General features: G+C 42.0%; 1 protein-coding gene across 2 annotated transcripts in view; it reads left to right on the top strand.

Moving 5' to 3' along the window:
- PTPN13 (protein tyrosine phosphatase non-receptor type 13) overlaps positions 1-24,624 on the top strand; it is a 1,949,788-nt gene that overhangs the window by 1,816,427 nt on the left and 108,737 nt on the right. For both annotated transcript variants that reach the window (XM_044079819.1, XM_044079818.1), the window contains one exon: positions 15,527-15,864. In XM_044079819.1, the coding sequence (XP_043935754.1) occupies positions 15,527-15,864 (338 nt within the window). The remainder of the gene's footprint in view (positions 1-15,526; positions 15,865-24,624) is intronic.

Here is a 24,624-nt window from a genome sequence, read left to right as displayed (position 1 = left end):
AAGCATTCTATAGCTATGTCAAGAATCTAAATGGGAACACTCAGATCTGCTCTGAGTTACAGCACAATGGCACTAAATATGCAGAACCAACTGATATTGCCAACATCCTAGCAGATCGGTTCAGTGCTAACTTTACCCGCCTCTCACCCCCTAGAGGGCCCATCAGTATACCGGAAGAATGCAAAGTTCCTATAATCATGGCTGCACAGGTAAAAACACACTCTCCAAAGCCAAGAACACAACATCCATGGGACCTGACAATATCCCAGGCTGCGTTCTACACGAACTACAGAATGAACTGGCACCCTACCTAAGTACCATGTTCAATCATAGCCTCACCTCAGGCTTTGTACATACTGAATGGCACACCATGACGGTTATCCCACTCCACAAAGGGGGAGCCACGATGGACCCCGGGAACTACCGCCCCATTAGCCTGACGAGCCTGGTCTGCAAGGCCATGGAATGTATCATTGTGGAACTCATAAACAAAGACATTGGTAATCTCCAAACTCTGGACCCTACCCAGTTTGGATTTGTAAAAGGCAGATCATGTCTCCTAAACCTGATTGACTTCTTTGAAGCAGTCACCAAAGCCATAGATGAGGGTAAAATGGTTCACACAGCTTATCTAGATCTCGCCAAGGCTTTCGACACCACCCCCCACTCTGGAATTATAGATAAGCTCACTAAACTAGGTATAAATCCCTATGTCACAAGATGGGTTGCCAACTGGCTCACGGACAGAACCTACACTGTGAAAGTAGCAGATTCCAAATCCGACATCAGACCAGTGACAAGTGGAGTACCACAGGGTTCAGTCCTGGGTCCTTTCCTGTTTGGTATCTACTTCTCTGAAGTGCAGGCCAACACAGAAGGTCTTTGGCTAACAAAGTTTGCAGATGACTGCAAACTAGGAGCCATAATCAAAACTCCTAACAATGTGGAAAAACTACAAAAGGGCCTCACTGAGACAGATACCTGGTGTCAAAGCCATGGCCTGAAGCTCAATGCCAAAAAGTGTATTATCATCCCCTTTGGTAAAAACTCTGTACCCATGAACTACCACATAGCTGGTAGTCTACTTAATGCCAAAAATGTGATAAGAGACCTTGGGACACGGGTGGACAGTAGTCTTTCCTTTGATAATCACATCGCCACAGTGGTCAGGAAATCCTTCTATGTGGCTCATCTCATCACAAAAGGATTCTCATCCAGAAAAAAAGAGGTCATTGTTCCCCTCTACTCATCACTCATTAGACCCATTATAGAGTACAACGCCCTTTTTCGTATGTACCTCACAAGACATCTACAACAACTGGAAAGACCACAGAAATACCTCACAAAGAGGATTACTGGCCTCAAACAGATGCCCTATGCAGACCATCTCAAAAAACTACAGCTTTACTCCATCGCATATTGCCTACTCAGGGACGATCTCTGCCTAACATACAAAGCTATGTCAAACCCAGAGCTGTTGGACATGCTCCACTTAAAGAAATCCCAATCCCTCTGAGCTACACGCTCTAGGGACCTAAACCTTGTCACCACAATAAACAGAACATGCTAGAGGGATAGATTCCTGTCCCAGAGACTTCCCATACTCTGGAACAGACTACCTATCTATGTCAAACAGAGCTCCTCATTAGCACTCTTCAAGAAAAATCTTGATGATTGGATGGGAAATGGGAAATTCACCCCGGGGATCACTTCTGTGGCTCTGCTTGACAGGGGCACAGAAAAATAATTTTCTTGGGTGGCGAAAGCCAGGGTACATTTTGTGGCTAGGCTTGTATGGGCCCTAGGGCCGATAGCCTAGTACCTACCTATGAACAAAGCAAAATCTATGCAAACAGTCAAGGATTTCTTACAGGTACAGCCTCCAAGATTTAGCAGACACTGGCCTACAAAGAATCGGTCCTTTCCAGTGTTAGACAGGCCACAAAGGGGCCGATACAGACGCCCTAGAGGCAGGTCCCAGCCCCAAGGCACATACAGGGCTAAACAATGGGGTGCTTCTACCTCCAAAAGTGGAGAAGACAAATCACAGCCTTACAGGAAACAGTCCCAATGACTTCCCCCTGCCTGTGCCAAGCACTTATCTTCTGGCAGCATCTTTAGGGGGAAAACTAGCACTTTTTCGTCAAAATTGGCACATAATAACCCAGGACAAATGGGTTTTGAACATAGTGTCACAAGGTTACAAGTTTCACTTTCATACCCTGCCAAGGGCTCACGGTTGGCCAGACCTGTCAAAAAATCAATGAACAGAGGCTCAAAAGCAAATTTCATCCCTCATGGACATGAGGGCCATTCAGCAAGTACCAGAGCAAGAGCAGGGACAAGGATTTTACTCAAGACTGTTCTTGGTGCCCAGAAAGAACAAAGCCTGGAGACAAATACTGGACCTATCTATTCTAAACATATATCTGGATATTCCAAAATTCAAAATGTTGACTCTGCAGCAGCTTCTGCCCATGCTGGGCAAGAAGACTTGGCTTGTGACTTTAGACCTAAAAGAGGCATACCTGCATGTCCCACTTAGACAATCATGCAGAAGATACCTCAGATTCATAGCTGGCTCAATGCACTACCAATTCTCTGCACTGCCCTTTGGCTTATCTACTGCACCCAGGGTCTTCACAAAATGCCTGGCTCCAGTAATTGCATTTTGTAGACAAAGAGGAATACAAATATATCCTTACTTGGATGACTGCCTCATTCAAGCAGAGAACAAGGACACCCTACTACAGCATCTGGCGTTTGTAAAAAGATTACTAGCATGCCTAGGGTACACGGTAAATGAAAAAAAATCAAAACTTGTACCCTCTCAAGAGATAACATTCCTGGGTGCAAGCTTAAATACAACTACCCAGATGGCTTATCTCACGACAGACAAACAAAGGCAACTGACTACTTATTTCAAACTGTTGGCAACAAAGGCCCAGTTATCTGCAAGAAAAATTCTGCAGGCTTTGGGCTTCATGGCATCCTACATTCTGCTAATTCCATATGCAAGACTGCATATGAGGAAACTTCAATGGTATCTAAAAAGTGTTTGGACTCAACATTGCCACAGCCTGGAAGCAATAATTACCCTCATTCCCTGCCTGCAACAGGAGTTTCGATGGTGGGCAAATGCCTGTCACCACAACAAGGGACAGCCTTTTACCGTACCCCCAGCCAGGTAGACATTAGCAACAGATGCATCAGATTATGCCTTGGGGGGCCCACATGGCAGGAAGATGTATTCAGGGCGCATGGTCCGCAAACCAAATGCATCTACATATCAATCAAAAAGAGATGCTAGCTGTTCAGAATGCCCTGACAGCCTTCAAGGATCTACTTCATCCGCGACAACTACTGATAAAGACGGACGATACCACAGTCATGTGGTACATAAACAAGCAGGGAGGCACTCATTCCTATCCCCTTTGCAGACTAGCCATGACTTTATGGGACACAGCATTGACTTACCAAGTACATCTGCAGGCACAATTCCTGCCAGGAAAGATAAATACTGTGGCAGATGAACTAAGCAGAAACCTCTTGGATCCCCACGAGTGGAAATTGGATCCACAAGTCTTCAGCATGATAATAAGGAAATGGGGATGCCCGGACATAGATCTGTTTGCCTCCCCTCACAACTACCAACTACAGAGATTCTGCACAAGGGCTTATCACAAGCAAGCATGGAAAGTGGATGCTCTATCTTTCAGCTGGAAAAACAACAGTATATGCCTTTCCCCCACTGCCTCTCCTCTCCAAGGTACTCCTAAAGGTCAGACAAGAGAAGCCAGAAGTTATACTGATTGCCCCAGACTACTGGCCCCGCCAACACTGGTACCCAATCCTAAGGACCCTGTCTCTATACCCAGCCTGGACATTACCTCAAATTCCTCACTTACTGTCCAACAAAACAGTCAGATCCTGCACAGCCAACTCAAGATCTTAAATCTGGCAGCATGGTGGATAATGTAGTCATTCAAAACACCCCTCTTTCTAAAACGGTGATGGATGTTATTTTGGAAGCCAGGAGGCCTAGTACCAGAAAATCTTATGCTGAAAAATGGAAGAGATTCTGTGCTTGGAACCAGGCACAAGGGATTGATACGATTGTACCAAATATTCCTCAGATTTTGCAATACCTAACTGAGATGCTGAAAAAAGGCCTATCCTTTTCATCAGTTAAGATTCATGCCTCTGCCATTTCAGCTCATTACAATACAGAGCCACCTATTTTTTCTCATCCTTTACTAAGGCAGTACTTCAGAGGAGCCAAAAACTTAAGGCCTCCAAGGAGATCACCAATACCTGCATGAGACCTAAATTATGTCGTGGAAAAACTCACCCTACCTCCTTTTGAGCCAGCCAATGCAGCTGATATGGAAAACAGCTCTGCTCCTAGAAATAACCTCTGCAAGACGAGTCTCAGAGCTACAGGCACTCATGGCTGTGGAACCTTTTATCATTTTCCATCCAGATCGGGTTTCTCTGAGGACAAACCCGACATTTATGCCTAAGATAGTGTCCAGTGTGGCCCTTAACCAAACTATTCACTTGCCTACCTTTTATCCTAACCCACAGAATAAGGGTGAGAGACTTCTGCATTCTTTTGACATACACAGACAGCTGCGCTTCTACTTGGACAGAACCAAAGCTTTCAGAAAGACTGAGCAATTACTAGTGGCATATGCTGCAGGATCATAAGGAAAGGCCATCTCAAAGCAGACAATTTCAAAGTGGATAGGACACTGCATTCGTTTCTGCTATTCACAACATGGTAAACCAGTGCCTAAGACCATTAGGCCACATTCAACCAGAGCAGCAGCCACTTCACCAGCCTTCCTCAGAGGAGTACCAACCAAAGACATTTTAGAGGCTGCAACCTGGAGCTCAGTGCACACTTTTACAAAACACTATCACTTACCAATCTACTCTAAATCCAGGACAGGCTTTGCCACTGCAGTTCTGCAGGGCCTCATAGCCGCTCCTAATCCTATTTAGCTCCAGCCTCCCAACCTCAGCTTTGGGATTCAACCCAATTGTAATGACTGCAACAGTGAAACACGATGAACATAGTACAGTTGTGTACCTACCATAAATGTAGATGTTCAAGTGTATTCACTGTTGCAGTCCAGGTTACCCACCCACCATCCCCCTTATCTTTGCTGGAACTTATCTGTACTTCTCTATTCTATACAACCTATGTGGTGTATCTGCTGGTAGAGGAATTAATAATTTACTTTGGTGCATGTATGCTTTATTGTCATATTTTTAGCTTACCCTCTTGGGGGCACCTGACATCTGGGGCAAGAAAAACTGAAGAAAATGGCGTAGGCTGCATCTTTTATACCCCTGGTGCACTGACGTCAGGGAGGAGGAGACAGCAACCGACGCCGGACCTAGACTTTGGAATTCAGTCTGACTGCGGGTAGCCTGCCAGCAGGATAACCCAATTGTAATGACTGCAACAGTGAATACGCTCGAACATCTACATTTATGGTAGGTACACAACTGTACTTTTGGTTTCATCAAGGGCAGATCATGCCTACTCAACCTGGTGGACTTCTTTAAGAAGGTCACCAAAGCAATGGATGAGGGCAGAGTTGTTCACACTGCCTACCTTGACCTGGCCAAGGTATTTGACATAATACCCCACTCAGGTATTGTTGACAAACTCAAGAGGTTAGATACAGACCTGTATGTCACCCGGTGGATAGCCAACTGGCTCACAGATAGGACCCAGGAAGTTAGAATTGGGGGGTCCACCCCGACAAAGAGACCAGTCACAAGTGGAGTCTCTCAGGGATCAGTCATTGGACCTCTCCTTTTTGGCATTTACTTCCTAGAAGTCAAAGCCCAATGTCAGTGGTCTCTGGCTGACTAAATTTGCAGATGATTGCAAATTAGGAGCTGTCGTTGAATCTCACACTGACACAAATGTTCTTCAGGAGGGCCTGACACAGACAAACAACGAGTGTCAGAGCAATGGACTAAAACTAAATGCCAAGAAATGCTTAATAGCATCCTTTGGGAAGTCATCCTCCCCTAGTGACTATCATATTGACAACACACCCCTTAGAGTTGACCCAGTATTCAGGGACTTAAGGACACACATAGTAATCTAGCCTTTGATCATCACGTGTCTATAGTGGGGAGGAATTAATTCTATGTTGTACAATTTATAAACAAAGGTATGGCATCTAAGTCCAAGGAAGTCATTGTTCCACTGTATTCGGCATTCATCAGACCTATCATTGAGTACAGTGCCGCCTTTGGTATGTACCTAACCAGACATATCCAACAACTGAAACGTCAACAGAGTTTCCTCACTAAAAGAATACAGGGAGTAAGTAATATGTCCTGTGCAGACTGCCACAAGGCCCTATCCCAGTATTCTGTCTCCTACAGGCTTATGAGGGGAGATCTATGCCTGGCATACAGGGCATTGTCAGACCCCACTCTGATGGACCTCCTGCATATCCACAAAACAAACAGCACCATAATTACCTGTTCTAAAGACTGAAACCTTGCCTGTGATATAAATAGAACCTGCTGAAGAGATAGGTATGTATCGCAGAGACTACCCCGTCTATGGAACAGGCTCCCCATCCATGTGAAGCAGAGTTCCTCCCTAACCCAATTCAAGTGCAACTTGGACAATTAGATGGGAAACCGGAAATTCATCCCTGGTTTGGCACCTATGTCTTTAATGGTCAGAGGTAACCTGTAAATGGTTCATGTCCCAGGCACATGCTTAGACTTATCATGGGTATCAGAACTTCTCAGAGATTTGGAATGCATAACTAGGCTTAAAAAGGCCCTTGTGGTTGTTAGCCTAGTAAACACCTACAAACCTGTGAACCTACATACATATACACACACACCCATACATATGTATATTTATGAGTTAGTGTTAACTGGAGTAGTAGTCTGATCCCAGACAGACCCATCTGAGCTACAGCCCAGGTACTTACCCAGGTTTCAGTCAGGTGGGAAGCACATAAAGCCAGCAGTAGGAGATTTTCCTCCAACTATACTTATTTCACTTATTAACCTTGGTATCTGGGCAAAAATTCTAGCAAATAGTCTCAACCCACTATTACCGTAGCTCATTTTAGATGATTCAAATGCATTTGTGACAGGAAGGGATGTAGTGGAAAATTTGATGGGAATTGACCTTTCTCCTTTACAGTTGTAATGGTTATTGGAATAGAGCAGGCATCATCTTTTTTGATATTAATGACTTTTTGATTTCGGTCAGCTGGCATTTTAAACAAGTCCTTGAGCTAAGGAATTTTGGGGTTCACTTTGTGAGGTGGATAAAATAACTGTACACCAATCCCTTGTTTAGAATAATCGTCATTGGAGGCCTTTATGAACCAGGAAAGATTATCAGGGGGACTAGAAAAGGGTACCCATTGTCACATAGATGTTTTCTTTTGGTTATGGAGGAGCTAGCTTCCCAAGTAAGGGCTATACTTAAGAAACTCCAAATAACACAGTGGTGGTGGGGGTGTGAATTTTTTATTATGTGCTGACGACTGTGTACTGATGTGTTCAAATTTACCTAATGTTTTTGATGTGGTCTTTAATATATTTCAGCTTTTTGGTAGCTCCTAGAGCCTGGTATGTAAACTTTATAAGTCCATTGTGGTTAAGTATGGAGAGGCGGTCTATGATATAAACTGTATATGTTCTTCATCTCACATTGCTGCAGTCCTTACATATGGGTAGTCCGCTGTCCTCGGTCGGCCCGAATACCAAAGTATTAGGCTGACGTCGGTCAAGGCGCTTAAAACTGACATCAGGATGTCAGGGTACAAAAGCGCATGACCGACGTCATTTCCTCAGTCTTTTTTGCCGCATGGTCCGATGCAGAAGCAGCGTTGCAAGTGCCGTTCGGCGTTCTGAAATTTTTCGAATTCGGAGTTTCAGACCGATTCCAAGTTGGCTAAGTACCCCGTTGGGGAATATTTTGGTTTTTTCTTGCCTCTGTGTTTTACCGGATGTCAGAAAAAGTGAATAACTGTATTTCTTGTGGGAAGCAGATACCGCATAGAGATTATCATTCTTTGTGTATTCCTTGTTTGGGACCTGAGCACGACGTTGTTGGGTGTCGCTTTTGTGCTAGGTTCAATAAACGCACTATTAAGCGAAGGTTAGATTGTGCTAGGCTGGTCTTTGGGAAGCGGTGCAATTATAATATGCCGTCGGATTCTCCGGCGCCCGCTTCTGCGAAGAAGCGCAAAGACAAAGCTGTTAAACCCAGGCAAGACGAGTCGTCCGTTCCGGACGCCGGTTCTTTAGAGGCTTCAGTGGAACCGGTGGTTCCGACGGACACTTCTCTGGAGTCTCAGGGGGAGACTTTGATTTTGCAGGAGGTGGTCTCTCAGGAGGCAGGTCAGGCTGAAGGGGCTTCTCAAGTTACTGTAGTCCCCTCCCTTCCTAGGGTGGTTAGGCCTTCTCCTTCTGTTTCCAAGGCTTCTCCCAGGGGCAGGCCAGTTTTAGCTTCTGTTCGTGTCATTCCTAGTTCAGCAGGGTCTGTGCCTAAGAAGCACATGCTTAAAATGGCAGAAGATTTGATTACTCTGATTAGAGGTTCTTTGCCCCCTCCTGATAAGAGGCCTAGGGTGGAGCCAGAGTTGGGGAGTTTTGAGCAGGCTTCGGATGTTTCAGAGTCTTCGGCTGAAGACTTGCAGGAGTACTCTCCTTATTCTGATTCTGATGCAGATGATTCCACTCCTTCTGCTTCTCCTCCAGAGGATTTTACTTTTTCAGAGACACTTCATTCTATGAGGGAACATTTTAAGTGGGAAGGTCAGGACTTCTCTGATTCTAGGAAAAGGCTTAGGGAGTTCTTGCTGTTACCCCAGCATAGGCCCTTGGCTATACCCCCTGTTCTGGATGTTGTGGAAGATGTGTTTGCAGAGGCTTCACTTAATCCTGATTCTCTGCCTCCTGCTCCTGTTAAGCCGGATAGGTATTACAGGGTGCCTGAGGCCCATAAATGTCTTTATAAGAGTCCTAGGGCGGACCCAGAAACTATTAGTCAGGGACCTAAGGGTGTCAAGGCCTCGGTTGTAAAAAATCCGGTTCCTCTAGATAAGGAAGCCAGAGCTTTGGATAGATGGGGAAAGAAGGTCTATACATCTTCTACCTTAGCTATGAGGGCTTTGAATTGCCAGTTTCATATGTTGAAATATCAAAACTTTCTTCTTTCTCAATTGAAGTCTAAGGTGGATGCTCTGGCGGAAGGCATTGAGTGTAAAGAGTTGCAAGATTTGGTGCATGTCTCTGAACAGGTGGGTAAGCATTCATTACAGTGTGGTTTTGATGCTGTACAGGCCTCGTCTAGGGTGGCTGCCACTGGCTCAGTTCTTCGCAGGCACGCCTGGCTGAAGGATCAGAATTTATCTGACCATGTTAAGACAAGGATTTTGGATGCTCCTTTGCAGTCTGATGTGTTGTTTGGTTCACCTGTGGAGTCAGTCTTGAAGAAAATGGAAGACAAGGCTAAGTCTATGCAGACTGTTAAAGATTTTTTGCAAGTTCAGCCTCCGAAGTTTAGTAGGAATTGGCCTGCTAAGGTGTGGACGTATCCTTCTTATGATTCCCAGTCTAGGGGTAGATCTAGACGTGGTAGGGGCAGAGCTCAGAGTTCTTTCAGGCCTAGAACAGGGAGTTCACCTGCACAATCTTCGGGTGAGGGCAGGGGCCAGTCCTTTCGTAAACAGGCCCAATGACCTACCTTTTCAGCTGCCAGATCCTTCTCGCCTGGCAGCACCTTTGGGAGGAAGGTTAGCACTCTTCAAGGAAAATTGGATGTTGGTTACCCAAGACAAATGGGTATTGGATATCGTACACCAGGGTTACAAGTTTTATTTCCATACCTTGCCTCCTTTCAAAGGCATGCCGGACGTTCCTCCTCAGCAAAGACTAGAGGCTCGCAAACAAATTTCTCTACTACTTCAGATAGGGGCCATACAACCGGTCCCTCTGCCAGAAGTGGGCCTAGGATTTTATTCTCACCTGTTTCTAGTACCAAAGAAAGGAAACACGTGGAGACCAATTTTGGATTTATCTATCCTCAACACATATCTGGACATTCCCAAGTTCAAAATGTTGACGTTACAACAGCTTTTACCTCTGCTGGGCAAAGATCACTGGATGGTGACACTGGATCTCAAGGAGGCTTACCTTCATGTTCCCATCAGGCCCAGTTGCAGGAAGTATCTGCGTTGGGCTGGGACTTCACATTATCAGTTCTCTGCATTGCCCTTTGGCTTATCTACTGCGCCCAGAGTGTTCACGAAGGTTCTGGCTCCAGTGGTAGCTTTCTTCAGGCTAAGAGGAATACAGATCTATCCTTATTTGGACGATTGCCTGATTCTGGCCCAAGAAAAGGACGAACTTCTTCATCATTTACAGTATGTGATGGCAGTGTTAAGATGCCTGGGGTATTCTGTGAACGAAATAAAGTCCAGTCTAGTACCCTCTCAGGACATGTGCTTTCTGGGTGTGAGACTGAATACAGCATCCCAGATGGCCTTTTTGACCCCGGACAAACAAAATAATCTTTCTCTTTACTTCCACCAGTTGTCTCGTCAGTCCAGGCTGACTGCAAGGACAGTCCTTCAAGCCTTGGGGTTCATGGCATCTTGTATTCTGGTACTTCCCAATGCCAAACTGCATATGAGGAAGCTACAATGGTATCTCAAGAATGTATGGACACAGCACTGCCAAGATTTGGACACTGTCATTCAGATAATACCTTGCATTCAAAAGGAATTTTTGTGGTGGGCTCAGGAATGTCACCTAAACAAGGGACTCTCTGTGACCCGGCCGGAGGCGAGTCAGATTTTAAAGACAGATGCCTCAGACAAAGCTTGGGGAGCTCATCTAAATGGAAAATGGATACAAGACACGTGGCCTGCCAGACTTCAACATCTACATATCAACTTGAAGGAGATGTTAGCAGTCCAATTTGCATTGATAGCTTTCAAGGATTTACTTCTTCCAGGGCAGGTGTTGATTCAAACAGACAACACAACTGTCATGTGGTACATCAACAAGCAAGGGGGAACGCATTCTTATCCTCTATGCAGACAAGCAATGATTTTGTGGGAGACTGCTCTCAGTTTACAGCTAAATCTTCAGGCAAGGTTTCTGCCAGGAGCACAGAACTCCTTAGCAGATGTGTTGAGCAGACAAATTATGGATCCCCACGAGTGGAAATTGGATCCTCATGTATTTCAGAGATTGACAGTGTTATGGGGAACTCCAGACATAGATCTGTTCGCTTCTCCACTAAATTACCAGCTGCCAAAGTTTTGCACAAAAGGTTTCATCCCACAGCTTGGAAAGTGGATGCTCTCTCATTCAATTGGAGCAATCTTCACGTGTATGCCTTTCCACCTCTGCCTCTCCTCCCAAAGGTACTGCTGAAGGTCAGACAGGACAAGCCAAACATGATTTTAATAGCTCCAGATTGGCCTCGACAGCACTGGTACCCATTACTGAGAAGTCTGGTACAGGAACCTCCATGGCCTTTGCCTTCGATTCCTCACCTGCTGTCTCAGGAGAACAGTCATTTACTCAATGTCAAACTTCATTCTCTACATCTGACAGCCTGGCATATTCTGTTTTAAACCCTGGAGGGTCTCAGCTTCCACAACAAGTTTTGAATGTTATTTTGGAGGCCAGAAGGCCTAGTACAAGGAAAGTTTACGCAGATAAATGGAGGAGATTTTTATTTTGGAGTACAGCAAAGGACTTTGATGTTTCTAAGCCTAATTTAAGTGTTGCGCTTCAATACCTTACTGAGTTATTGGACAAAGGTTTGTCCTTCTCCTCTATAAAGGTTCATGCTGCAGCAATTTCTGCTCACTATGATTGTGACCCACCATTATTTTCTCAGCCTTTGTTTAAGCAATTCCTTAGAGGGGCAAAGAATATAAGACCCCCAATGAGCTCCTACTCCTGCTTGGGATCTCAATTTTGTGTTGGAGAAACTCACTCTACAACCTTTTGAGCCTGCAGCATCGGCAGAGTTGAAATATTTATCATGGAAGACTGCTTTTTTGTTGGCCATTACCTCTGCGAGAAGGGTTTCTGAATTACAGGCCCTTATGGCAGTTGAGCCTTTCTTGATTTTCCACAAGGATAGGGTGTCTTTGCGTACTAACCCTTCTTTTATGCCTAAAGTGGTTTCTAGTGTGGCTTTAAACCAAACTATTCATTTGCCTACTTTTTATGCAAACCCCCAAAATAAAGGGGAAAGGATTTTGCACACTTTGGATATACACAGACAGTTGCGATATTATTTGAGCAGAACTAAAGGGTTCAGGCAGTCTCAGCAGTTGTTTGTTTCTTTTGCTTTGGGTTCTCAGGGCAAACCTGTTTCAAAACAAACTATTTCTAAGTGGATTGGTTTTGTATTGCTTTCTGTTATTCCCATCATGGTAAGGAGATTCCAGCTGGGATTAGGCCTCATTCCACTAGGGCTACTGCCACTTCTACAGCTTTTTAAGGGGTGGCTACTAAAGATATTTTGGAAGCAGCTACTTGGAGTTCAGTGCATACTTTCTCTAAGCATTACCACCTTCCACTTTACTCTAAATCTAGGGCTGGATTTGCCACTGCAATTTTACAGGGCATGTTGGCAGCTCCTAATGCTTTATAGTTTTGCCATCCTCCCTTACCTCTGCTTTGGGATTCTACCCATATGTAAGGACTGCAGCAATGTGAGATGAAGAACATAGTACAGTTTTGTACCTACCATAAATGTAGATGTTCAAGATCCACATTGCTGCAGTCCAATACCCTCCTCCTTCCCTCTGTTGTTGAAGGTGGTGGTGTGGTTTGTGTTGTACATATTGTAAATATGGTTAGTGCACGGGTGGTTGGTTAGTTTTTGCTGGTTTTTGGCTTTGGCCTTTCTTGTTAGGGACTTCTGACATCTGGGGCAAGAAAAGACTGAGGAAATGACGTTGGTCATGCGCTTTTGTACCCTGACGTCCTGATGTCAGTTTTAAGCGCCTTGACCGACGTCAGCCTAATACTTTGGTATTCGGGCCGACCGAGGACAGCGGACTACCCATATGTAAGGACTGCAGCAATGTGGATCTTCGAACATCTACATTTACGGTAGGTACAAAACTGTACTATTATTCCCTGTGTTCAGATCTATAGCTCTGTGGGCCCTTAAATGGGAAAATCATTATGTAGTACAATTTACAGTAATATTGTACATCTCACTGGCAAAGTCACACATCTCTTACCTAAAGTGAATTTGCTACCATCTCTGGTAAGATAACATCAGTAAAGATTATGAGTTTGCCACATATGTTGTATGTAGTTAGGAATCTCCTGCTTTCCGTGGCACATCCAGGCTTGGAGCATCTTCAGCTTCCTGTCAATGATGCAGTCTTGGGAAGAGAGAGTAGGCAGATTTCTTTGTCATTTGCATATATCCCTTGTTTTTATGAAGGTTGGGGTCTTCCTCACTTAGTCCATATGTTATGGTGTTTCAAATATGTCATCTTATCAGATTGTCTATGACTGAAAGGTAATCTGATCTAAGTGAAATGGAAGAGGGCAATAATGGTCACCTTGCACGGTGGCCTGTGCATTGCATACGTCAACCCTATACTGAAAGTTTGAAAGCCGCTGGCTTGGCTTGGGGAAGGGGTACAACAGGCTACCTGTAGCTCCAACCTTTAATAGGAGCCTAGTGTCTAAGTCTGCAGAAAGTAGTTGGAAAATTAACGGGATCAGGTATTCGTTGCATGTTTAGAAAGCCAATCTAGACCTGCACTTAAATTTTCTAGTCATGAAAAATGAATATCGTATACGAACAGGACATTTTTTTTCAAGTTTGATTATACTGGTACATGTAAAGTCATCTCTGTAGTTATATATACCAACTGTTATACTGCACTGACTTGAAGAAACAGCAAAATATATTTTAAATGCTATAATGTCAAATTTGACATACAGGCCACCCCTCCCAGCATATAAAATTGACTATACCTCACTTTAAAATGAAAATGTAGTCTGAGATCTGTGAACCTGGATTGATAATTCCCTCCCCTTTGATCACAGTGTAGTACTTGTTGTCAGAAAGTACTTCAACTTGGTGCAGCTGACTGTCAAGGGAATATCATCCAGATCTAAAGAGGTTACTGTCCCCTTTTATTCAGCACTGATCAGACCAGTTATAGAATACAACACCTTTTTTGGGATGTACCTCATCAGACATATCAAACAGTTGGGAAGCTCCCTGAGGTTCTGAAAAAAGACAATCACAAGCTTAAAAATCCTTAAGCTAGCAGATAAGACTAGAAACACTGACCCCTTTTTTCTGTGTTTTGTAGGCTCCTCCGTGGAGATTTATGCTTTGTCATCCCAGTAGTCCAAGATCTCTTGTACCTTCACAAATCAAACAGTTCTTGCACAAGTAAAACAGGGTGGAGAGACAGATTTGTTACTCTGTTTTTCTCTCACCTCTGGAATAGATTCCCCCTGCAAGTAACGCAGGGTGATACACTAACTTCCTTCAAATGGGATCTAAATAATTGGATGGGTATTCATAAATTCACCCTGGACTTGACTGATCTTGCAAGACATACTGGTTGTAAGACTCCGTAGCCTTGAACTTCCTATGATTCAATGACCAGATGCATTGATTACAGAAGGAGACATAAAAGCTTATCAGTTCTGTAGTTACAGCAGCTAGCACCTCACAGCTGTATGATTGTAGATTATTCCAAAAACCTAGCATTGTTATTGTAAATGGATGTTTTGTTTCAAGCAGAACAAGGCCAGGTTATTCACAGTCTTCACAACAGATGTTCACCCTTCTGGTTGTATTTGATTAGGCCACTTTTTGAGAATCCTGATCTGCTCTGCTGGCTGGAGTACCTCATCAGAATATGGAGATATTGCACAATAATGAAGTGTTGCAAACATGAAAAAAACTCAGTCTGTACATCTTGCTTTCCCCACTACTGTGTCTTTAGCTGGCTAGATAATTCTGCCATTTTGCGTATCTCCTATGCATGGAGAGATTCTCATGTATCCATTATGGAGGGTCATTTCCTTTGTCATGCCCTTGTCCAGGAACATCCTTTTGTTTGTTGTTAATAGGAAGATACAGAAGTAAGAACAAGATTATCCATGTCTTAATGTTGTGTTTGATCTTGGTTGCAGTGTAACAAGGATGATTTGCGCAGTCCTTAGTAGTTGTATTGTGAATCCCTCTAGGTGTGCTGTATCCTTTTGATGGTGCTTCTTGCAATGAAATTTGCATCTCCTGTTAGATTTAATTTGTGCATGACTGATCTTTTATACTAACCCACACTCCATCTCCCAGATGTAGTATATATTATTTTTAGGGTGTTTCTTGATGTTGAGATATATTATTCTGGCTACAGTACAGCAGTTTACACAAGCAATGTCTGTGTTGATTTTTTTTGTTCCTGACATTAGTGAAGTTTTTATTTTCCCTTTCCATGTGAAGATGATACTACAAGAGTTACAGTGGGAAAAGAACTTGGCTACATCAATGCTAGTTTCATACGCATACCACTACATGATAAAGAACTTACTTATATTGCTTGCCAAGGACCTCTGCCAAGCACAGCTGCAGACTTTTGGGAAATGGTTTGGGAACAAAACTCAGATTGCATTGCTATGATGACCCAAGAAGTGGAAAGTGGTAAAGTCAAGTGCCAAAGATACTGGCCAGATACACCTGGTTCAGCTACAATGGTGAATGACAGATTACAGCTCACCTTCCTGAAATCCCAGCAGTTGAAGAGTTTTCTTATTCGGATTTTTGAGCTGCAAGATGTCCAGGTAAGGAGCAGCCTTATTTTCTGCTTGAACAACTAGTTATTAATGTGAAGTAAGTATATACTGTATATTAGAAAGTTACAAATACAGGTGTTATGATAGAGTTGGCAGGTGGCATTTCATTTCTAGAATATTATGGCAAAAAATGATTAGTCCTATAGTGTCTGTTTTGACTGTCCCAGCTTTTTGTTTTTCATGGTGGGTAAATGGCAAAACTAAGCAGGTGGCACACAATGGACTTTTTTAAGGGCAATGACACATTTAAATAACAGTACATGTGTATACATTATGCTGAAGTTATGGGTTTTAAATTTACTGATTGTAATTTAAAATCAGAATGCTTTACCATGGAGTGTATTAGTGAACAGCAGCCCTTTTTGATTTACTCGTGTACACTTCCCATATTTTAAGAGGTATCTGTATATATAGATATAAATATATGATTGTACAGATAACAGATGAGTGTATTCAGCCATGTAGTCAACAGCCAGTTTGGTGCAAAGCAGAATCGGATCTAATAAAAGTTATACCCTTAAACAGTAGGTGTGATGGCCTTCATTCCCAATGCTTTTCTGTTGTTAAACTAGTTCTTCCATGCTCTGCAGTATAGATCAAACTTGCTGAAGCCCAGGGTTTGTGAGCTTATGTATGAGTGCCTTTCATCTGCATGTCAAAAATAAATTGACCTTTTTTTCCTACTGTTCCTCAATTCACTCAAAAATCTTACACGTAAAGGAAAATGAGTTCCACCTCAATTCTTGAAGGCATTTTCTGGATTTCGGATGGCAAAGAAGCATCTTTGACTTTGACCATGGCTTTTGTTTGTGATTTTATTCTCTTGTTAATGTCTACATTTTGTGTTTCTGAAAAGATAATTATTTTTTTCTTTCTTTGGCAGCTATACTGTATCATGTAGGTGTAACTCAAACACCTGTGTGGGCAAAATGTTAGCCTTTGGTGAAGTGAGAGTGCATCCTTCCAATACCTCTAAGTCAAGGGGATCTACCAGTTACATCTCCTTATTTACTATAACAGATGCTGAGGTGACCTGACCTCAGTGAAAGTTATGTATACTTTTGTAAATTGCTTAACTTTTTCTTCAGTGTTTTTTTTTTTTTGGCTCTCTGTCTGTCCTTGTCTTCCCCATCAGAAATGGCCTTTTTATTTCCTCACCCAGGAGTTTCACCTGGAACCAGGCTGAGATCCATCATTCAGGCAGCCCCAGTAGTGCTTTTTGCCTGTGTCAATATCCTGTCAGTGAGGGTGTTTTGCAGTGGCCTGTCTCTGCCTTTGATTGGGGAAGACATGTGATACTCATCACAGTGGTAATGCACAGCGCTGTCCCTATGTAAGAGCATGCTTCTACACACCTGTGATGAAGGGTACCACCAGATGGTGCCATGATGATCTTAATGTGAAACCCAGGCCTTGTATTTGCATTGCCACTCTTCCTCTAAGGGGTTGTGGCAATGCACATCTGGCTTTACCCTCCCTAATCATTCATAGGATGGCCACACCCATCATCCCATACTAGCTTTAACATATGACCAAGTGTTAATAAAGTTCTGTTTGCCTGAAATGTAGACAGCACTTTATCCCTTTACAAAACCAGAGCTTCTGAACTTGACCATGTTTCTGATATGGTACAATACACAATTATCCATTCTGGTACTTTCTCCATAATGGGATTCTCCACAGATTTCTTTTAGAAGCTTGTTGATTATGCTGTCTGCTTGCCTGTTTATGTTCATGCAGGAGAGAAAAAGAGAATGAGAAGGTGAGTGGCACTGCATTCTTTTCATTTTAATTTTGTGCCTGAAAAAGTTATTAGTGTAACTCCTCACAAGTATCCATTTAGTAATGTTTCACAGTTTGGAATATAAGAACAGACCTAAATGACTTTAATTGTATATGGATTCTTGGAGGAAAACAGCAGCAGTCCTGTACATTGTAGTTGTAACAGTAAGCATAAGCACAACACAGTGATGTATGAAACATTACCACAGACACCACAAAACCAGTTACAGTAATCACAATATATTATTAAAAATTAATCATTTTTTCATTGTCTGCATTACCCATTCAGGGTTATGTGGATCCAAAGACAGTGCTGACAAGCAGCAGATATGAGGCAGGGAGCGCTCCTGAAAATTCACTAAAACACACAAAAACTATTACTACAGTGGCTCTCCCATGCAAAATCAAATTTGTATGAAATAATAAAATACAACTGTACCATAACCCTAATAATGTAGTAACATAATGCCAGTAATTAAAGGTATTTCATTATCAAATAAGTGATTAATATGAAAATTCCTCACCTAACCCCCATAGAAATTTGCATAAAATGGGTGTTTTATTGAAATAAATCTGACTCCAAATGGGGGAGATTCACTTACCACTTAAAATAGACACAAACACTCCATACAGCTGAAGAATCAAACTGACGTGTAATGAAATCCCAACCACTGATGGATAGAATTAGTCACCCAGAACAATACCCATACCTCTCAACTGTCCAGATATTCACAGGATGTCCAGATTTTTGCCTGATACTTTTGGTTTGTTCCTCATAATATTTAAGGTTTTATGACAAATCACTGAGGATTGAAGTTACTAAATGGTGGCATACATTTGAGTTTCAGACTCCATATCCTTCAAAAAATGCATGCTCATGCAAATTATGTTATTCTAATAACTTTTTTAGTTTGTAAGCAGTATTTAATACCTGTCCCTTTTTTTAAGCCTTTGTCTCCCCCCCCCATTATTTTAGGCTTTGTCCAGATTTCTTGTACTAAGAAGTTGAGAGGTATGACCCCAGAACTTCAAACCTGAAATAATAAAACTTAGGGACACAGAAATACTTACACTATATGAATAATTTGTGTGTGTGTGTGTGTGTGTGTGTGTGTGTGTGTGTGTGTGTGTGTGTGTGTGTGTGTATATATATATATATATATATATATATATCTCAGAACACTGAATTTTGTTGACTGGTCAATATCTATGTATTCAGCAAAACTGGATCAGCTAAACAGGTGGTCGACAGTTGTGTGAGACTGCACAAGTCTTGGGGTTGGGGAATATGGCCTTTCTCCAATATTGTGCAATCTTGGAGTTAGTATATATAGTTAGAGTATGTGATGGCACGGCCTCCCACATGAGGGATACTAGGGAGGATTGTCCCCTGCAACAAAGCAATGTTTTTTGTTGTTTTCTTCAGGTGTAAATTTGCCACCACCAAGGTCATTGCTTGGCATATACACGGTAGCAAGTTGACGTTTTGTGGTCGACATGTTGACAAACGACTTTTAGGTTTTCCGACTATATATAACTACGCATATATGTATATATACATGCAGACGCGCATGCGCGTGCACACACACACACACACACACGCGCACACACACACACACACACACACACACACACACACACACACACACACTCACATACACACACGCTACACATTGACTTTTTATTCCACTCAAACATAAAAAAATCTGAGAAAATGGTAATTCATACCCAAAACCATTAGTGATGGTAAAAGATGGTAGTAAAATATGCTGAAATAAAAAAAAAAATGTTAGCTATTGGTTTTGAAGATTACAGATATTTAGTTTAGTGTTTATTACAGTCAGTAGTACATTGTGCTGAAATGAAACATCCAGCATTCTTTTTGTCCATATGTCCTACAAAGTCCTTTAAAAGCAAATTTGGGATCTAACTGATCTCTCTTCAGACAACTGCGCAGTCCCTAAATGCCTTAAGCACATGGATATCAATCTCTGGCACTTGCTGCTCAGAAACCAAACATAGCCCTTACCCTCAATCTATTTACAATCTCACCATCTAACCTTGTTCCTGAATGCACTGAACACAAGTGAGAGGAAGTAAAATGAATGCTACTACTAAAATAATGAAAAATAAAACCTTAAAGAAAGCCATAGGTAGCCTAAAAAAACAATCATGGCAAAGGAAGAAAGAAAGAAAGAAAGAAAGAAAATCAAAATGAAACTGCATATGCTAACCAGTTAAATAAAAATGAGCAGTCAACCAAAAATTAGGACATTGACTAACCTGATTTCCTCATGCTAGATGGCCTATTCATTACAAAGCTGCTACATATTATTGCTGAAATAGATCTCAAAGCCATGAAGTACAGTCAGTGCTAAATAAAAAAACAAAAAACTGAACATTTTATACATTGTGACTCTCCTCTGTACCTCGCCTCTCTGTCCACTAGGTGTCACTCTGTACACATCTAGACCTACAGTACTGATTATTCCCTTCCATATTCTTCCTACCATCACCTTCCCACTCCATTCCTTTCCATCTCTGTAGTGCTCTGTGACCCACTCCCCCTTACCCTTACTATCTCAAGCCTTCTACTTGCTAACTTTCTCTGTTACTTTTTCCTTCCTCTCTGGATTCTTTGTATCCCGCTCTGTTCGCCCTGCGGGCTCACTCCGTTCCCTTCCCTACCCCCAATTCCCACCCACCCCCAGGGGTCCTAACCTTATACTTCCCTAGCCACACCCCCTTACTCTTACAACCCATCCTGTTCTTTCCCGCCAAAAACTCAACCCCTCCCTTCTACACACACTCTTCCCCCCCTCTCCTTCCTCCACTGCTATACCAACCTACTCTCCTATTACTACCTTCTCTCCTCTTCCTCAATTAACTTTCTTCTCATAAACTTCCACTCTCAACACCTATACCTATACTTTGTATTCTCCTTTCACACCCCTACATATCCAGCTATTACTTCTTTCCTGTTTGCCTTATACCTATAACTCTACCTCTCTTATCCTCTCTTCCTCTATTTTACTTTATAACTTCCCTTACCTCACCACTTCTACATATGGCTCCATACTTACCCACCATGGTGATATTCTTAGCACTATTCTCTACCTCCCTTTATTCTTCTTACCTTCTTTGAATACCCACTCAAAAAACAGCCAGACTTTATAAATAAACATACATCTATCTTCCACACTTCTCTTTCCTCTTTCCTAAATTCAACCTCCACCCCTAGCTATCACCTTCCCAAATTCCATAGGCACTATCATCTTACCTATGCCTTACCCCCTGATAAAAAAATGAAACAAATAACCCTTCCTAAAAGCAGCCTCACACACAGACATAATACTCCTACCTTACAAGACGGTGACATTCACCCCAACCCAGGCCCGTCAAATCCCTCCCCTCAAGTATCTAAGCCCAACTTCAATAACACCCTACTCATAGGTCATCTAAATATACAAAGTGTAAATAACAAAGTACCCTACTTACATGCCCTGTTAGACATTCACCACTTTGACATTCTGTGCCTCTCAGAGACCTGGCTAAAGCCAGCCACCAAAGACACTGAGATTATACCCCAAGGCTATAATTTACATAGGCTTGATCGTACTAAACGTAAAGGTGGTGGTGTGGCAATTCTATTTAAGAACCATCTTAGCATCTCCACCCTCCCAGCCTGCCCAACCCTGGATTCTAGTGCTGAAGCCATCATAGCTAAACTTCAGTTAAATGCTCAAAAAGCTCTTTACATCATCTGTATTTACATACCACCAGGCAAAAACATACCAATCTTAGAAGACTTCCTCAGCTGGGTTTCCACTAACTACCCCCAAGAAACTATAATTCTGGGTGACTTTAATATAGATTGGAATACTATTAATAGTGAAAATCTCTCCTGTCATATAAACCTACATGGTTTTACTCAATCCATTACCACTACAACAAGGTTTAATAAACCAAATAAGAAACAGAGTATCTTAGACTGGATACTTATAAACAAAGTTAATGTCTCATACAAAGTAGGAACTATGCCCGATGACCTCAGTGACCACTGCCTAACCTGTATCTCTAGAGAAAAGACTGACTATCAAAACCTCCCTAACATTAGAATAATACGCTCTACCAAAAACTTTAATAGTGACTTATTTCAAAATGATCTCAAAACATGCAACTGGAACCTCATAAAATCACTTCCTCTTAATGAAGCAGTATCATTCTTTAACTCAACCTTCCTTTCAATTTTGGATAAACATGCCCCTGCACGCTCTATTAGAATGAAATCTAATATAGCCCCTTGGCTTACAAAGGAAACAAAGAAATTAATTCATAGCAAAAATAAAATTTGGGCCAAATGGAGACACCATTGAACCACCTCTGATTTTCTTCATTTTTGCCAACTTATAAATCTTACAAAGAAAGCTATAATCTCTGACAAAAAGAACTACTACTGTGAACTTCAGGAAACCCATTTATATAAACCCAAACAATTCTGGTCTTCAATCAACAAACTCCTTTCACCTGGTACAGCTAAAACTCCCTCCCCAATAAACGCAGACCCAGAAACCCCTAGCCATACTGCAAACGCCTTTAACACCTTTTTTATTGAAACCATTCATTCACTTGCTAAACAACTGAACACCAATAACTTTTACCCTCCAAATAATCTTGTTGATTCCCCCCGTAACTTCACTCTTCATCCTATCTCTACCTCTTTCATCTACAAGCTTATTCTTAAACTGAAACCCTGCACCCCCTCTGCTGACAAACTCCCCTCTCTCTTTCTTCAAAAGGCTGCTAAGCAGATTGCATACCCTATATCTATACTCATTAATAGGACTATCCAAGAGGGAACCATACCAGATATATGGAAAATCTCTCATATCATCCCACTACACAAAGGTGGTAACTCTATTGACTACACTAACTTTAGACCTATTGCTCTTCTCTCTCCACTAGCTAAGATCATGGAGAAATGCATCCATCAGCAACTCGTACAATATCTCTCTTCACACAACATAATAGCCAACTGTCAACATGGCTGTAGACCCCACCATAGCACCTCCACTGCCCTCCTTTCCTTCGTTGATACTATCAACAACTATCGTAACTCAAATCTTTTCTCCTCTGCTCTATTCATTGACCTCTCTAAAGCTTTTGAAATGGTGAACCACTCTTCCCTTATTAACATCCTTAAATCCCTCTCATTTGATAACCTGGCTATTAAATGGTTTACTTCTTATCTAAGCAACAGGCATCAAGCCGTTCTTTGGGACAATCATATCTCTTCACTATTGCCTGTTTCTATTGGAGTCCCACAGGGCTCTATTCTCGGTCCACTTCTCTCTCCCTTTACATAAACGATCTCAACACTATCATCCCACAAGCTACCTGCATCCAATATGCTGACGACTCCACGATTATTTGCTCAGCATCTACTTCCACAGAGCTACTCTCTCTAACTCAAACTACCTTCAACACTGTAGAAACTTGGTTTACTAGACGGTACCTCCTCCTCAATGCTAAAAAAACAAAACTTCTCCTTTTCACTCCTACCACTCGAGCCTCCCCATTAAACTTCAACATTTTATCCAATGACACCACTGTTATCTCTCCTGACACATCAACTAAACTGCTAGGAATAACCATCGACAACAATCTCACTTTTGATCAACACATCAATAACATCATCAAAACTGTTAATAAAAAAATTGGATCATTATACCGTATCAAACCTTTTCTCACACCTTCTACCAGAGCTACTATTGCCCACTCCCATCTTATATCTACTCTCTTTTACGCCTCACCTATCTTCACTAACCTTAAGAAGGCCAACCTAAATAAACTAGCAACTTGTTACAATAGCATTGCCCGCTTTGCCACCAGTAACCCTTTCAGAACACATCACTGTCATAACCTAAAACTCCTAGGCTGGCTTGAGCTACAAAACTGTCTTTTGATCTCCCAACTTACCATTGCTCACAAAATACTGTACCAACCTTATAATACCCCTATACTTTCTCAACTTTTAATCCCTTATAATAATCTTACCTCCCTTCGATCTTCTTCTAAACTCATGACCAAATCTGTAAAGTCCCATAACTTAGCTGGTGACTCTCTGTTCACTAATACTGTAGGAAGGATATGGAATCAGCTACCCACTGATATCACTCTAATCCCCTCCTTACCTCTCTTCAAACAAAAAAATCAAACTGTACTTCCAAAATCACTGGCTCTGCTCCTGTAGGACTCCTGACTGACCTTCTTCTTCCCCCCTACACTACTAGAATCTTTACACTATACTTATTTACTATACTTATTCCTTCTTCTTATTGCCCTGTTGCTCTCCTCTTATGCTCCTACCCTCTCCTCCTTTTTCTCTCCTCTGTCCTCTTTTCCATCTTCTTACCCTTTTCCTCACTAGACTATTGCTTCTTTCTCTCTTCCTCCTTTGTATTTCTTCTGTAATTCCCTTCTTATCTCCCGTTCTACTTTTTCTCTCCAACGGATTATCGAAAATATGTTGCTAATCTTGACGTTTTGTAATGCTTCTATTGAACAACTATATTTTGTGTGTGTTCCTTAGGTATTTTGTTTTTCGTGTTACTAAATGTATATTCTTTTTGTACTGAATTTATTTTATAATTTGTCTCCTTGTAATTTAGTATCTGTGGAGCTTTTCTCCCCGGGCCTCTACTGAAAATGGACATACATCCAGCTAGACTAGCCCGGTTAACAAATGTAAAATAAAAATAAATAAAATAAATTACATAAAACACCGATAATTTGAATATATGGTGTGTGTGATATGCATACTGTTCTGGTACTGCAAGTTTGTGCCGTGAGTTATAAGCTCTCTACCCCTGCAGTACCAAATGGTAGGAGTCTGAAACATGTTAGTTGTTACTCCAGGAAGCTTCTCTGTTCATCAGTGAGAGTGGTGAGCTTTAAGCAGCCTAT

The sequence above is a fragment of the Protopterus annectens genome, chromosome 8.part0, assembly GCF_019279795.1.
Source record: "Protopterus annectens isolate FY-2018-M chromosome 8.part0, PAN1.0, whole genome shotgun sequence".
NCBI classification, from domain to species: Eukaryota; Metazoa; Chordata; order Ceratodontiformes; family Protopteridae; genus Protopterus; species Protopterus annectens.
This window is presented reverse-complemented; position numbering and strand designations above follow the sequence as displayed.